The 17,403-nt window shown below is 45.6% G+C and overlaps 1 protein-coding gene across 1 annotated transcript in view; it reads left to right on the forward strand.

Moving 5' to 3' along the window:
* Positions 1 to 17,403, forward strand: part of LOC137306119 (glutamate receptor ionotropic, kainate 5-like) — a gene marked incomplete at its 3' end in the record, with an annotated part of 564,706 nt that overhangs the window by 376,020 nt on the left and 171,283 nt on the right. Inside the window, exon 3 of the mRNA XM_067975180.1 lies at positions 10,568 to 10,732. Within this exon, the coding sequence (XP_067831281.1) occupies positions 10,568 to 10,732 (165 nt within the window). The remainder of the gene's footprint in view (positions 1 to 10,567; positions 10,733 to 17,403) is intronic.

The raw sequence follows: 17,403 nt of genomic DNA on the forward strand, positions 1-17,403 counted from the left end.
CATCACTCTCTAATTACTCCCAATACATATCATCACTCTCTAATTACTCCCCCTATATAGCACCACTCTCTAATTACTCCCCATATACAATCACTCTCTAATTACTCCCCATATATATCATCACTCTCTAATTACTCCCCATAAAAATCACTCTCTAATTACCCCTGTATATATCACCACTCTCTAATTACTCCCCCTATATAGCACCACTCTCTAATTACTCCCCATATATATCATGACTCTCTAATTACTCCCAATATATATCACCACTCTCTAATTACTCCCAATATATATCATTACTCTCTAAAATGCCTCATATATATCATCACTCTCTCGGTACTCCTCACATATATTTATATATCATTACTCTCTAATTACTCGCCATAAATATAGCATCATTCTCAAATTGGGCCTCATCGTCTCCAATTTCTTCAAAAAAATAATCATCACTTTCCAATTACTCCGTATAAATATATATCAGCACTCTCTAATTACTCCCTATAAACCATTACTCTCCAATTACTCATATTATTTATATGATCACTCTCTAACTACTCACCATATATATCATTATTCTCCAAGTACTCGCAAAATATATATGTCATCACGCTAATTACACCCAATAATATATATTATCACTCACTGATTACTCCATATACATACCACCCCAACTAATCGCTATATATATCTTCATATATCCGAGTTTACTGACGACACTGAGTTAGGAGGCACAGTAAATAGCGTTAATGGGAGCAGAAAGTTGCAAAGGGACATTGAGAGATTCAGTGAGTGGGTGAAACTGGGGCAGATGGAGTTCACTGTGGGGAAAGTGTGAGATCATCCACTTTGGACCTAAGAAAGATAAATCAGAGTATTTTCTCAATGGTGAGAAGCTCGGAACTGTGGATGAGCAGAGAGATTCAGGGGGTCCAAGCACAGAAATCACTAAAAACTGGCGGAGAGGTACAAAACATAATTAAAAAGGCTGATGGGATGTTGGCCTTTATCTCGAGGGCTGGAATACAAAGGGGTGAAGTTATGATCCAGCTGTACAGAGCTCTGGTTAGAGCCCAGTTAGAGAACCACATTAACTTGTGATAATATGAAAAAGAATGGACAGGGAAAGACCTACTGGTCCATTAACCCTATTCCTTCCTTCCATGGCCAATGTAACCTCATGGGAGAGGTGAAAATATAGATTAAAAAGCCAAGCCAATTCGCAAAAAAAACAGGCCCGTCTCTGCATCCTTTCCAAAGTTTCAAAATCACCCACAAAAATAGATCACTATTCTCGAATTACTACACATAATACACGTATATCATCACTCTCTAAATACTCCCATGATATAAATCATCAGTCTCGAATTGCTCCCCATAATACAGATCACCGCTCTTTAATTACACCCCGTAATATAGATCATCACAATTTAATTGCTCCCCATATATAATCACTCCCTAATTACTCCCCATCTATAATCACTGTCTAATTATTCCCCATATATAATCACTCTCTAATTATTCCCCACATATAATCACTCTCTAATTATTCCCCATATATAATCACTCTCTAATTATTCCCCATATATAATCACTCTCTAATTACTCCCCATCTATAATCACTCTCTAATTATTCCCCATATATAATCACTCTCTAATTATTCCCCATATATAATCACTCTCTAATTACTCCCCATCTATAATCACTCTCTAATTATTCCCCATATATAATCACTCTCTAATTATTCCCCATCTCTAATCACTGTCTAATTACTCCCCATATATAATCACTCTCTAATTATTCCCCATATATAATCATTGTCTAATTACTCCCCATATATAATCACTCTCTAATTACTCCCCATCTATAATCACTCTCTAATTATTCCCCATATATAATCACTCTCTAATTATTCCCCAAATATAATCACTCTCTAATTATTCCCCATATATAATCATTGTCTAATTACTCCCCATATATAATCACTCTCTAATTACTCCCCATCTATAATCACTCTCTAATTATTCCCCATATATAATCACTCTCTAATTACTCCCCATCTATAATCACTGTCTAATTATTCCCCATCTCTAATCACTGTCTAATTATTCCCCATATATAATCACTCTCTAATTACTCCCCATATATAATCACTCTCTAATTACTCCCCATCTATAATCACTGTCTAATTATTCCCCATATATCATCACTCTCTAATTATTCCCCATCTCTAATCACTGTCTAATTATTCCCCATATATAATCGCTCTCTAATTATTCCCCATATATAATCACTGTCTAATTATTCCCCATATATAATCACTCTCTAATTACTCCCCATATATAATCACTCTCTAATTATTCCCCATATATAATCACTCTCTAATTATTCCCCATCTATAATCACTCTCTAATTACTCACCATATATAATCACTCTCTAATTATTCCCCATATATAATCACTCCCTAATTATTCCCCATCTATAATCACTCTCTAATTATTCCCCATGTATAATCACTCTCTAATTACTCCCCATATATAATCACTCTCTAATTATTCCCCATATATAATCACTCTCTAATTATTCCCCATCTATAATCACTCTCTAATTACTCACCATATATAATCACTCTCTAATTATTCCCCATATATAATCACTCCCTAATTACTCCCCATCTATAATCACTCTCTAATTACTCCCCATATATAATCACTCTCTAATTATTCCCCATGTATAATCACTCCCTAATTATTCCCCATATATAATCACTCCCTAATTATTCCCCATATATAATCACTCTCTAATTATTCCCCATATAGAATCACTCTCTAATTATTCCCCAAATATAATCACTCTCTAATTATTCCCCATATATAATCATTGTCTAATTACTCCCCATATATAATCACTCTCTAATTACTCCCCATCTATAATCACTCTCTAATTACTCCCCATCTATAATCACTCTCTAATTATTCCCCATATAGAATCACTCTCTAATTATTCCCCATATAGAATCACTCTCTAATTACTCCCCACATATAATCACTCTCTAATTATTCACCATATATAATTACTCTCTAATTACTCGCCATATATAATCACTCTCTCAATATTCACCATATATAATCACTGACTAATTAATCACCTAATATAATCACTCTCTAATAAGGCTCGGTTTTTCGCACCCCCGAGCAGGTGCATTCGTGGCGAGGGGGCTGCGAAAATTGGGGATTCCCGGGACGGGTCCGGAGCCCGGCTCCAACCCATCCACTTCCGGGTTACTGCGTGACGCGCTGGCATGCGCGCGCAGCCCCCGCATGTGGAACTCCCGCCAGCAATTAAAGCCGGTGGGATGCCACTTGAAGTAATTAACCAGGTACTTCAGGTCGTTTACAGACCTGATTGACCTGATATTTTAGGAGGGGTGGGATTTTCAGATCAACTGAGCATGTTTCCCGTACTGGGGGAAACACTCCCAGTTGAAATGGACGTGTTGCAGCCACCAGCCTGTGGGAGCTGCAAAGGTCCATTTGACAGGTGGGGTGGAGAGACCCTCACTCATTGCAGGAGGCCACTCTGTCACTTGGGACAAAGTTTGGCCTCCACCACCCTCCTCCTGACGGTCAAAGTCACCAACCTGCACACTTACCCCGGGGTCCGGAGACATGTACCTACCTTGCGGACCCCCTCAGATGTACATCTTCCGGATGGGGGCCACCGTAGCTGCAGTCATGACCTCCTCGGAGGGCGAACAGCATCACCAGCCTCGCCGGCCACGCTGTCCACCTCTGACACGTGGAGCTCCACAACACAGTGCTGTGACACATCCACCTGCACAGCAGGAGGGAGGGCTACCGCAGAGAGAGATGCGTCGCAGAGGGCACTACCCTCGCCACAGGGTCCACAGACCAAGGCTCAGCTTCCTGGACCTCTCTGAGCAGCAGTGCACACGGAGGCTCAGAGTCACTCGACATGTAGTCGTGGACATCTGCAGCCTCCTTCATGCCGAGCTGCTCCCGGCTGGCCCGAGCACCATCTTCTTACCTGTCGCTGTCAAAGTCACCACTGCCCTCAACAACTTCTCCTCCGCATCCTTCCAGGGTGCTACCAGGGACATCGCCGACGTCTCTCAGTCATCTGCACAAAAGAGCCCTGCAAATAAACCTACACCACTCTGCAGTGACACAATGTGTGGCATCAGGTGTGGGTCTTCATGGTGATCCTCAGGAAAGGGCATTATTGCACAAACCAGACAAGATTCACAAAGACGTGGCAGTAGTGGTGACAATATAATGTGTGATGTGAGTTGATCAGAAATTAAATAAAAGTAAAAACCATGACAAACCCTCAAACACCTTTGTGCATCCCCTTCATGCTCATGACATGTTTGCCTTACGCTTCCTACTACACATATATGATGCATGCCCTGTTGCTGCAGCACAGGTAGTGGCAGGTGGGGTGAGGCTGACCGTGAAAGAGATGCACGAGAGGGTGAGTATGAGACGGAGCCATGAGATTGTATGAGGATTGGGTTGAGTGGTAGTGGTGGGATGAGTACTGGCAAGGTGAGTAAGTGCAGGTAAGATGAGGATGAGCTTTGAGTGGGTTTGAGGAGTGATGTGATCGAGTAGTGTTGGCAGTGCAGAAGGAGATGTGGAGTGGGGGCAGTGATGTGGCAGACGGAGTGTAGAGGAATGAGTAAGTGTACTCACTTCGGCTGACCTACTGAGGTCATTGAAGCGCCTCCTGCACTGTATGCAGGTGCGTGATATGTTGGTGGTGCAGGTGACCTCCTCTGCCACCTCGAGCCAGGCCTTCTTGGTGGCAGAGGCAGGCCACTTCCTCCTGCCCGCTGGGGGGAAGATCTCTGTCCTTCCCCTCCTCCTCACCCCATCCAATAAGAGCTGGAGTGAGGCATCATTAAACCTGGGAGCAGCCTTCCCCCTGGGCTGCTCCATGTTGCAATTTTGCCTATTTCCTGCAGCATCAGTCAGTGGAGGACTGCCCCTTTAAATAGGGCTCCTCCAGCTGACAGACCTTACTGCGTATGCGCAGTCCGCCCGCTGCGCAGCTTTCCAGCACGAAACCCGGAAGCCGAGGTAAGTGCCTTCAATCAAGCTGCGATCGTGTCCGGAGCACCCCGAATTCACTGGGCACGTTACCCACACGCCCAGTCGACCACCCGCTACCAACCCGCCTCCCTGCTAGCATCGGACCCATTACTCCCCATATATAATCACTCTCTAATTATTCCCCATATATAATCACTCGCTAATTATTCCCCATATATAATCACTCGCTAATTATTCCCCATATATAATCACTCTCTAATTATTCCCCATATAGAATCACTCTCTAATTATTCCCTATATATAATCACTCCCTAATTATTCCCCATATATAATCACTCTCTAATTATTCCCCATATAGAATCACTCTCTAATTATTCCCCATATATAATCACTCCCTAATAATTCCCCATATATAATCACTCTCTAATTATTCCCCATATAGAATCACTCTCTAATTATTCCCCATATATAATCACTCCCTAATAATTCCCCATATATAATCACTCTCTAATCATTCCCCATATATAATCACTCTCTAATTATTCCCCATATAGAATCACTGTCCAATTATTCCCCATATATAATCACTCTCTAATCATTCCCCATATATAATCATTGTCTAATTATTCCCCATATATAATCACTCCCTAATAATTCCCCATATATAATCACTCTCTAATTATTCCCCAAATATAATCATTCTCTAATCATTCCCCATATATAATCACTCCCTAATTATTCCCCATATATAATCACTCTCTAATTATTCCCCATATATAATCACTCTCTAATTATTCCCCATATATAATCACTCTCTAATTATTCCCCATATATAATCACTCCCTAATTATTCCCCATATAGAATCACTCCCTAATTATTCCCCATATAGAATCACTCTCTAATTATTCCCCATATAGAATCACTCTCTAATTATTCCCCATATATAATCACTCCCTAATTATTCCCCATATATAATCACTCCCTAATTATTCCCCATATAGAATCACTCTCTAATTATTCCCCATATAGAATCACTCTCTAATTATTCCCCATATAGAATCACTCTCTAATTATTCCCCATATAGAATCACTCTCTAATTATTCCCCACATATAATCACTCTCTAATTACTCCCCACATATAATCACTCTCTAATTATTCCCCATATAGAATCACTCTCTAATTATTCCCCATATATAATCACTCTCTAATTACTCCCCACATATAATCACTCTCTAATTATTCCCCATATATAATCACTCTCTAATTACTCCCCACATATAATCACTCTCTAATTATTCACCATATATAATCACTCTCTAATTACTCCCCACATATAATCACTCTCTAATTATTCACCATATATAATCACTCTAATTATTATTCCACATATATAATCACTGTTTAATTTCTCCCCATACATAATATCACTCTCGAATTACTCCCGATAGATAATCACTCCCTAATTATTCCCCATATATAATCACTCCCTAATTATTCCCCATATAGAATCACTCTCTAATTATTCCCCATATAGAATCACTCTCTAATTATTCCCCATATATAATCACTCTCTAATTATTCCCCATATAGAATCACTCTCTAATTATTCCCCATATATAATCACTCTCTAATTACTCCCCACATATAATCACTCTCTAATTATTCCCCATATAGAATCACTCTCTAATTATTCCCCATATATAATCACTCTCTAATTACTCCGCACATATAATCACTCTCTAATTATTCCCCATATATAATCACTCTCTAATTACTCCCCACATATAATCACTCTCTAATTATTCACCATATATAATCACTCTCTAATTACTCCCCACATATAATCACTCTCTAATTATTCACCATATATAATCACTCTCTAATTATTCCCCATACATAATATCACTCTCTAATTATTCCCCATATATAATCACTGTTTAATTTCTCCCCATACATAATATCACTCTCGAATTACTCCCGATAGATAATCACTCTCTAATTACTCCCCACATATAATCACTCTCTAATTATTCCCCACATATAATCACTCTCTAATTATTCCCCATATATAATCACTCTCTAATTACTCCCCACATATAATCACTCTCTAATTATTCACCATATATAATCACTCTCTAATTATTCCCCATATATAATCACTGTTTAATTTCTCCCCATACATAATATCACTCTCGAATTACTCCCGATAGATAATCACTCTCTAATTACTCCCCACATATAATCACTCTCTAATTATTCCCCATATATAATCACTCTCTAATTACTCCCCACATATAATCACTCTCTAATTATTCACCATATATAATCACTCTCTAATTACTCCCCACATATAATCACTCTCTAATTATTCACCATATATAATCACTCTCTAATTATTCCCCATACATAATATCATTCTCGAATTACTCCCGATAGAAAATCACTCTCTAATTATTCACCATATATAATCACTCTCTAATTATTCCCCATATATAATCACTGTTTAATTTCTCCCCATACATAATATCACTCTCGAATTACTCCCGATAGATAATCACTCTCTAATTATTCCCCATATATAATCACTCTCTAATTATTCCCCATATATAATCACTCTCTAATTATTCCCCATATATAATCACTCTCTAATTATTCCCCATATATAATCACTCTCTAATTATTCCCCATATATAATCACTCTCTAATTATTCCCCATATATAATCACTCTCTAATTATTCCCCATATATAATCACTCTCCAATTTTCCTCCAAATATGATCACTCTCCAATTTTCCTCCAAATATTTTCACTCTCTAATTATTCCCCAAATATAATCACTCTCCAATGACTCCCTATATATAACTTCACTCTCTATTCACTGCATATAATATATATGTCATCACTCTCCAATAACTCTCCATGTATACCCTCGAATCTCCAGCTGTTACCACATCAAACACATTGAAACCAGACCCCCCGCAAAGCTTTGCTGGACCTTCCCTCAACCCGAGGCCCTGAACAGGAACAATTCAATAAGACTGTTCCTCAACCAAACTCTATTAAACCGTTTAATCAGTCTCACCTAAACCAGAACCCCCTTTAACCAGACATCTGTGAACCAGAACCCCCCTTTAAACAGACACCACTCAACTAGAAACCCCCTTTAACCAGGCAACCCACAACCAGAAACCACCCTTAACCAGACACCTGAATCAGAAACCCCCTTAACCAGTCACCCTCAACCAGAATCCCCTATTAATCAGACACCTCTCAACCAGAACCCCTCTTTAACCATTCACTTCTCAAACAGAAAGCCCCTTTAACCAGACACCAACAACCAGAACCTCCCTTTAACCGGACACCCAGATACCACTCAACTAGACCACCGACCTTTTGTGAATTGTATGATTTGTATCAATGACTGTTCATTATATTCAGGTGGTGGGTACCAATTGAGGAACCTCTTGTATCCTTTTTATGGGAGAGTTTAGCTGGAGTGCAGGTGTGTGCAAGAGGAAATTCTGAGAATAGAGGCTTGGAAGCAACTGAAGACCAGGCTCTAGTGTTCTATCCTTCACTACCTGGCTCTCCAGTTTTAACCTGGCAGCAGAGAACGGTTGCCTGAAAATGAAGGTTGGAAACTAGGATTTTTTTTATTGGACTTGTTGCAAAACCTGAAAGCCTCGTGGCCATTGTGGAAGACGGCAGAAATCAAGTTTCAGTCGTCGAGGCCCGATCTCCCTCCGATGTTCTCAGAGTTTGAACCGTGCGACCAGTGGAAGAATGAGTTTGACACGCGGGCGAAGAGAAAACAAGGCATGGCCTTGGCGTTGTCGATTCCTGAACGAAGTGAAGTCAGAAGTGAGGTATTTTCTGAGGTGGATGCAGATCTTTTGGATAATGATGAATTTGTGGACAAAATCTACAAGGATGACGGCCGGTTAAGTGCCAAGGGGGCCTGGTCAGCATTTGATAGATTTTGGAAAACAGAGTGGGCCAGGTATAGCTTTAAATCAATAGTCCTATTTAGGGAGTTATCTCCATCCTGGTGAATCGGACTCGGTCTTCGAAGAAAGGTGAGGTTATATCTAAAGAAGAGGCAGAGCAATTATGAAGCTCGATTGAACTGGTTGTGGACTCAGACTAGACCTGATGCTAGTTTTGGAGTTGGAGTTAAATATTTCAATGAAACATCACATAGTAGAGATTCTTTTAAGAGCAAATAAAACATTACGGATATTAATTATCAATAAATGCATACTTAAGTTCCCATTCTTAGGTAACCCAAACAAAATGAAGCCAGTTATCTTTAGCGATCTTCCTGATGGGTATTCTACTGCCGCTGGTCTCTTACGGGTAAGAATGGGAAATGTTGCTTGGGAAGCTAAGAAAATAAAAAGGTTTGTTAAAAGTACTCTGGCTGCTGAAACACCGGCTCTTGTCGACACAGTGGAGATGGGATTCTATTTGGCAAAATATTTTGAGTGTCATCCTGTACAATGGGAGTACTGGAGATAGTATACCCAGTGAAGGTTCGGTAGACAATCGTTCATTGTTGGGATAATATACACTCTGCAAAATATGTGAGTGAGGAGAGATGATGGATTGACCTTGCTGGCTTGCAACAAATGACGGAGAGAAAGGAAATCTCGACAATTAAATTGGCGGTTTCAAGCCGCCAACTGTCGGGTTGTTTAACGAAAAGAGGTAAATGTACAAAGAAATTATTAGGGGCCCTGGAGAAGGGTCGCCTCACAATGTAATGCTGCGAATAGTATAAGTTGTAAAGAGTTTGGAAGTTTAAAAAAAAAAAATTTTCTTTGTATTATATATATATATTTTTATATATATATATGAAGTTTTTTTTGTTGTAAGAAAGTGAATTTGGATCAATTGGGGTTAATTGTATCCAGGTGGTGGGTATCGATTATTGTTTTTAAGGGAGAGTTTAGCTAGAGTGTGGGGTGTGTGTTAGGGGAAACTCTGTGAATAGAGGCTTGGAAGCAACTGAAGACCAGGCTCTCGTGTTCTATCCTTCACCACCTGGCTAACCAATTTTTAACACCGTTTAACTAGGCACCCGTCAACCAGCTGGCATCAGCCCGCCTCCCACCGATTACAGCCACCTCACCCAGACTCCACCTCAGCCAGACTCCACCTCAGCCAGACTCCACCTCAGTCGAGGGCTCCTTCGAGCAGATCCTTCACCCAGTCTGGACTGAACCAGCACCCCCTGCCCTCCCCACCAGCACCCAACACCCGCCCCTCCTGGTGCCAAACATACACCATCAGTCAAATATAGTGAGTTGAGTTATTAATGCTTCAATAGGAGCAGGAGCAGGCCATTCAGCCCCTCCAGCCTGCTCCGCCATTCAATCAGATCACGGCCGATCTTCGACCTCAAATCCACGTTCCCCGTATCCACCATTACCAATGGTGGACAAAGGTTCCCCCTGATGCCGTTTATTTATTTATTAATTTTGTTTGCAGCCGCTATCTTGGACGATCACACCACATGTGGCAGGGGGGAGAGGTTAGCACTCGCTCTCGCAAGGGAACAAATCAACAGCCTCATCGAATTCCCGTCCAAGGCTCGTGTGGAAGTTGAAATCTTTGAGCTGCAACAGGACAGTCAGTACGAGACGACAGACATGAGTACGCTCAGCTCATTCTTCTCAATCTGTCTGCGTCTGATGCTTATCGATCTGTCCGTGTCTGTCTGCTGTCTGCATCTGATTCTTACCAATCTGTCTGCTGTCTGTGTCCGGTTCTTATCAATCTGTCCGTGTCTGTCTGCTGTCTGCACCTGATTCTTATCAATCTGTCTGCTGTCTGTGTCCGGTTCTAATCAATCTGTCCGTGTCTGTCTGCTGTCTGCACCTGATTCTTATCAATCTGTCTGCTGTCTGTGTCCGGTTCTAATCAATCTGTCCGTGTCTGTCTGCTGTCTGCACCTGATTCTTATCAATCTGTCTGCTGTCTGTGTCCGGTTCTAATCAATCTGTCCGTGTCTGTCTGCTGTCTGCACCTGATTCTTATCAATCTGTCTGCTGTCTGTGTCCGGTTCTAATCAATCTGTCCGTGTCTGTCTGCTGTCTGCACCTGATTCTTATCAATCTGTCTGCTGTCTGTGTCCAGTTCTAATCAATCTGTCCGTGTCTGTCTGCTGTCTGCACCTGATTCTTATCAATCTGTCTGCTGTCTGTGTCTGGTTCTAATCAATCTGTCCATGTCTGTCTGCTGTCTGCATCTGATTCTTATCAATCTGTCTGCGTCTGTCTGCTGTCTGCATCTGATTCTTATCAATCTGTCTGCGTCTGTCTGCTGTCTGCATCTGATTGTTATCAATCTGTCCATGTCTGCTTTCTGCGTCTGATTCCGATCACTCTGTCTGTGTCTGTCTGATTTCTGTGTCTGATTGTTATCAATCTGTCTTTGCATTGTTTTATTTTCCCAATCTTTGAGTGTCTGTGATTTTCTGTATCTGTCCCTTTCTGCCTCTGTCTCTCGGTTTCTTTCTCTGTATTTGTTTTTCAGTCTTTCTCTGCTTTTTATGCCTTTGTGTTGTTTTATCTGTGTTTTGCTCTCTCTGTTATTCTGTCTCCTGTGCTTTCTGCCTGTCTCCTGTGCTTTCTGCCTGTCCCTGTGTTTTCTCTCTGTCTATGTGTTTTCTCTCTGTCCCTTTTTCCTTTCCTATTTCTGTTCCTATCTCTGTGCTTTCCCTGTCTTTACCTGCCTTTTTTGTTTGTCTGTCTCTCTGTTATTCCTAATGCGTTTTTGCCTGTCTGTTTTCTCTGTGTTTTTCCACAGTTTTCTGCATTTACTTGCTGTTCCTCCGTCTCACTCTGTACCTGCCTCGTTCTCTCTGTCTCTGCCTCGTTCTCTCTGTCTCTGCCTCGTTCTCACTGTCTCTGCCTCGTTCTCACTGTCTCTGCCTCGTTCTCTCTGCCTCTGCCTCGTTCTCTCTGTCTCTGCCTCGTTCTCTCTATCTGCCTCGTTCTCTCTATATCTGCCTCGTTCTCACTGTCTCTGTCTCGTTCTCTCTGTCTCTGCCTCGTTCTCTCTATCTGCCTCGTTCTCTCTATATCTGCCTCGTTCTCACTGTCTCTGCCTCGTTCTCTCTGTCTCTGCCTCGTTCTCACTGTCTCTGCCTCGTTCTCTCTGTCCCTGCCTCGTTCTCTCTGTCTCTGCTTCGTTCTCTCTGTCTCTGCCTCGTTCTCTCTGTCTCTGCCTCGTTCTCTCTGTCTCTGCTTCGTTCTCTCTGTCTCTGCCTCGTTCTCTCTATCTGCCTCGTTCTCTCTATATGCCTCGTTCTCTCTATATGCCTCGTTCTCTCTATATCTGCCTCGTTCTCTCTGTCTCTGCTTTGTTCTCTCTGTCTCTCTGCCTCGTTCTCTCCGTCTCTGCCTCGTTCTCTCCGTCTCTGCCTCGTTCTCTCCGTCTCTGCCTCGTTCTCTCCGTCTCTGCCTCGTTCTCTCCGTCTCTGCCTCGTTCTCTCCGTCCCTGCCTCGTTCTCTCTGTCTCTGCCTCGTTCTCTCTGTCCCTGCCTCGTTCTCTCTGTCCCTGCCTCGTTCTCTCTGTCTCTCTGCCTCGTTCTCTCCGTCTCTGCCTCGTTCTCTCCGTCTCTGCCTCGTTCTCTCTGTCTCTGCTTCGTTCTCTCTGTCTCTGCCTCGTTCTCTCTATCTGCCTCGTTCTCTCTATATGCCTCGTTCTCTCTATATCTGCCTCGTTCTCTCTGTCTCTGCTTTGTTCTCTCTGTCTCTCTGCCTCGTTCTCTCCGTCTCTGCCTCGTTCTCTCCGTCTCTGCCTCGTTCTCTCCGTCTCTGCCTCGTTCTCTCCGTCTCTGCCTCGTTCTCTCCGTCCCTGCCTCGTTCTCTCTGTCTCTGCCTCGTTCTCTCTGTCCCTGCCTCGTTCTCTCTGTCCCTGCCTCGTTCTCTCTGTCTCTCTGCCTCGTTCTCTCCGTCTCTGCCTCGTTCTCTCTGTCTCTGCCTCGTTCTCTCCGTCTCTGCCTCGTTCTCTCTGTCTCTGCCTCGTTCTCTCTGTCCCTGCCTCGTTCTCTCCGTCTCTGCCTCGTTCTCTCCGTCTCTGCCTCGTTCTCTCCGTCTCTGCCTCGTTCTCTCCGTCTCTGCCTCGTTCTCGCCGTCTCTGCCTCGTTCTCGCCGTCTCTGCCTCGTTCTCTCCGTCTCTGCCTCGTTCTCTCCGTCTCTGCCTCGTTCTCTCTGTCTCTGCCTCGTTCTCTCTGTCTCTGCCTCGTTCTCGCCGTCTCTGCCTCGTTCTCTCCGTCTCTGCCTCGTTCTCTCTGTCTCTCTGCCTCGTTCTCTCTGTCTCTGCCTCGTTCTCTCCGTCTCTGCCTCGTTCTCTCTGTCTCTGCCTCGTTCTCTCTGTCTCTGCCTCGTTCTCTCCGTCTCTGCCTCGTTCTCTCTGTCTCTCTGCCTCGTTCTCTCTGTCTCTGCCTCGTTCTCTCTGTCGCTGCCTCGTTCTCTCTGTCGCTGCCTCGTTCTCTCTGTCTCTGCCTCGTTCTCTCTGTCTCTCTGCCTCATTCTCTCCGTCTCTGCCTCGTTCTCTCTGTCTCTGCCTCGTTCTCTCTGTCCATAACTCGTTCTCTCTGTCTCTGCCTCGTTCTCTCTGTCTCTGCCTCGTTCTCTCCGTCTCTGCCTCGTTCACTCTGTCTCTGCCTCGTTCTCTCCGTCTCTGCCTCGTTCACTCTGTCTCTCTGCCTCGTTCTCTCTGTCTCTGCCTCGTTCTCTCTGTCTCTCTGCCTCGTTCTCTCCGTCTCTGCCTCGTTCTCTCTGTCTCTGCCTCGTTCTCTCTGTCCATAACTCGTTCTCTCTGTCTCTGCCTCGTTCTCTCTGTCTCTGCCTCGTTCTCTCTGTCTCTCTGCCTCGTTCACTCTGTCCCTGCCTCGTTCTCTCTGTCTCTGCCTCGTTCTCTCTGTCTCTGCCTCGTTCTCTCTGTCTCTGCCTCGTTCTCTCTGTCCCTGCCTCGTTCTCTCTGTCTCTGCCTCGTTCTCTCTGTCTCTCTGCCTCGTTCTCTCCGTCTCTCTGCCTCGTTCTCTCCGTCTTTGCCTCGTTCTCTCCGTCTCTGCCTCGTTCTCTCCGTCTCTGCCTCGTTCTCTCTGTCCCTGCCTCGTTCTCTCTGTCCCTGCCTCGTTCTCTCTGTCTCTGCCTCGTTCTCTCTGTCTCTCTGCCTCGTACTCTCTGTCTCTCTGCCTCGTTCTCTCCGTCTCTGCCTCGTTCTCTCCGTCTCTGCCTCGTTCTCTCCGTCTCTGCCTCGTTCTCTCTGTCTCTGCCTCGTTCTCTCTGTCCCTGCCTCGTTCTCTCTGTCGCTGCCTCGTTCTCTCTGTCTCTGCCTCGTTCTCTCTGTCCCAGCCTCGTTCTATCTGTCTCTGCCTCGTTCTCTCTGTCTCTGCCTCGTTCTCTCCGTCTCTGCCTCGTTCTCTCTGTCTCTGCCTCGTTCTCTCTGTCCCTGCCTCGTTCTCTCTGTCGCTGCCTCGTTCTCTCTGTCTCTGCCTCGTTCTCTCTGTCCCTGCTTCGTTCTCTCTGTCTCTGCCTCGTTCTCTCTGTCTCTGCCTCGTTCTCTCCGTCTCTGCCTCGTTCTCTCCGTCTCTGCCTCGTTCTCTCCGTCTCTGCCTCGTTCTCTCCGTCCCTGCCTCGTTCTCTCCGTCTCTGCCTCGTTCTCTCCGTCTCTGCCTCGTTCTCTCTGTCCCTGCCTCGTTCTCTCTGTCTCTGCCTCGTTCTCTGTCTCTGCCTCGTTCTCTCTGTCCCTGCCTCGTTCTCTCTGTCTCTCTGCCTCGTTCTCTCCGTCTCTGCCTCGTTCTCTCTGTCCCTGCCTCGTTCTCTCTGTCTCTCTGCCTCGTTCTCTCCGTCTCTGCCTCGTTCTCTCTGTCTCTGCCTCGTTCTCTCTGTCCCTGCCTCGTTCTCTCTGTCCCTGCCTCGTTCTCTCTGTCTCTGCCTCGTTCTCTCTGTCTCTGCCTCGTTCTCTCTGTCCCTGCCTCGTTCTCTCTGTCTCTGCCTCGTTCTCTCTGTCTCTGCCTCGTTCTCTCTGTCTCTGCCTCGTTCTCTCTGTCCCTGCCTCGTTCTCTCTGTCCCTGCCTCGTTCTCTCTGTCTCTCTGCCTCGTTCTCTCTGTCTCTGCCTCGTTCTCTCCGTCTCTGCCTCGTTCTCTCTGTCTCTGCCTCGTTCTCTCTGTCTCTGCCTCGTTCTCTCTGTCCCTGCCTCGTTCTCTCTGTCTTTGCCTCGTTCTCTCTGTCTCTCTGCCTCGTTCTCTCCGTCTCTGCCTCGTTCTCTCTGTCTCTCTGCCTCGTTCTCTCTGTCTCTCTGCCTCGTTCTCTCCGTCTCTGCCTCGTTCTCTCCGTCTCTGCCTCGTTCTCTCCGTCTCTGCCTCGTTCTCTCCGTCTCTGCCTCGTTCTCTCTGTCCCTGCCTCGTTCTCTCTGTCGCTGCCTCGTTCTCTCTGTCTCTGCCTCGTTCTCTCTGTCCCTGCCTCGTTCTCTCTGTCTCTGCCTCGTTCTCTCTATATCTGCTTCGTTCTCTCTGTTTCTGCCTCGTTCTCTCTGTCTCTGCCTCGTTCTCTCTGTCTCTGCATCGTTCTCTCTGTCCCTGCCTCGTTCTCTCTGTCTCTGCCTCGTTCTCTCTGTCTCTGCCTCGTTCTCTCCGTCTTTGCCTCGTTCTCTCCGTCTCTGCCTCGTTCTCTCCGTCTCTGCCTCGTTCTCACCGTCCCTGCCTCGTTCTCTCCGTCTCTGCCTCGTTCTCTCTGTCCCTGCCTCGTTCTCTCTGTCTCTGCCTCGTTCTCTCTGTCTCTGCCTCGTTCTCTCTGTCCCTGCCTCGTTCTCTCTGTCTCTCTGCCTCGTTCTCTCCGTCTCTGCCTCGTTCTCTCTGTCTCTGCCTCGTTCTCTCTGTCCCTGCCTCTTTCTCTCTGTCTCTCTGCCTCGTTCTCTCCGTCTCTGCCTCGTTCTCTCCGTCTCTGCCTCGTTCTCTCTGTCTCTGCCTCGTTCTCTCTGTCTCTGCCTCGTTCTCTCTGTCTCTGCCTCGTTCTCTCTGTCCCTGCCTCGTTCTCTCTGTCTCTGCCTCGTTCTCTCTGTCTCTCTGCCTCGTTCTCTCCGTCTATGCCTCGTTCTCTCTGTCTCTGCCTCGTTCTCTCCGTCTCTGCCTCGTTCTCTCTGTCCCTGCCTCGTTCTCTCTGTCCCTGCCTCGTTCTCTCTGTCCCTGCCTCGTTCTCTCTGTCCCTGCCTCGTTCTCTCTGTCTCTGCCTCGTTCTCTCTGTCTCTCTGCCTCGTTCTCTCCGTCTCTGCCTCGTTCTCTCTGTCTCTCTGCCTCGTTCTCTCTGTCTCTCTGCCTCGTTCTCTCCGTCTCTCTGCCTCGTTCTCTCCGTCTCTGCCTCGTTCTCTCTGTCTCTGCCTCGTTCTCTCTGTCTCTGCCTCGTTCTCTCTGTCTCTGCCTCGTTCTCTCTGTCCCTGCCTCGTTCTCTCTGTCCCTGCCTCGTTCTCTCTGTCTCTGCCTCGTTCTCTCTGTCTCTGCCTCGTTCTCTCTGTCCCTGCCTCGTTCTCTCTGTCTCTCTGCCTCGTTCTCTCTGTCTCTCTGCCTCGTTCTCTCTGTCTCTGCCTCGTTCTCTCTGTCCCTGCCTCGTTCTCTCTGTCTCTGCCTCGTTCTCTCTGTCTCTGCCTCGTTCTCTCTGTCCCTGCCTCGTTCTCTCTGTCTCTCTGCCTCGTTCTCTCTGTCTCTCTGCCTCGTTCTCTCCGTCTCTGCCTCGTTCTCTCCGTCTCTGCCTCGTTCTCTCTGTCTCTCTGCCTCGTTCTCTCTGTCTCTGCCTCGTTCCCTCGATATCTGTTTCGTTCTCTCTGTTTCTGCCTCGTTCTCTCTGTCTCTGCCTCGTTCTCTCTGTCTCTGCCTCGTTCTCTCTGTCCCTGCCTCGTTCTCTCTGTCTCTCTGCCTCGTTCTCTCTGTCTCTCTGCCTCGTTCTCTCCGTCTCTGCCTCGTTCTCTCCGTCTCTGCCTCGTTCTCTCCGTCTCTGCCTCGTTCTCTCTGTCTCTGCCTCGTTCCCTCGATATCTGTTTCGTTCTCTCTGTTTCTGCCTCGTTCTCTCTGTCTCTGCCTCGTTCTCTCTGTCTCTGCCTCGTTCTCTCTGTCTCTGCTTCGTTCTCTCTGTTTCTGCCTCGTTCTCTCTGTCTCTGCCTCGTTCTCTCTGTCCCTGCCTCGTTCTCTCTGTCTCTGCCTCGTTCTCTCTGTCTTTGCCTCGTTCTCTCCGTCTCTGCCTCGTTCTCTCCGTCTCTGCCTCGTTCTCTCCGTCTCTGCCTCGTTCTCTCCGTCTCTGCCTCGTTCTCTCTGTCCCTG

The sequence above is a fragment of the Heptranchias perlo genome, chromosome 42, assembly GCF_035084215.1.
Source record: "Heptranchias perlo isolate sHepPer1 chromosome 42, sHepPer1.hap1, whole genome shotgun sequence".
NCBI classification, from domain to species: domain Eukaryota; kingdom Metazoa; phylum Chordata; class Chondrichthyes; order Hexanchiformes; family Hexanchidae; genus Heptranchias; species Heptranchias perlo.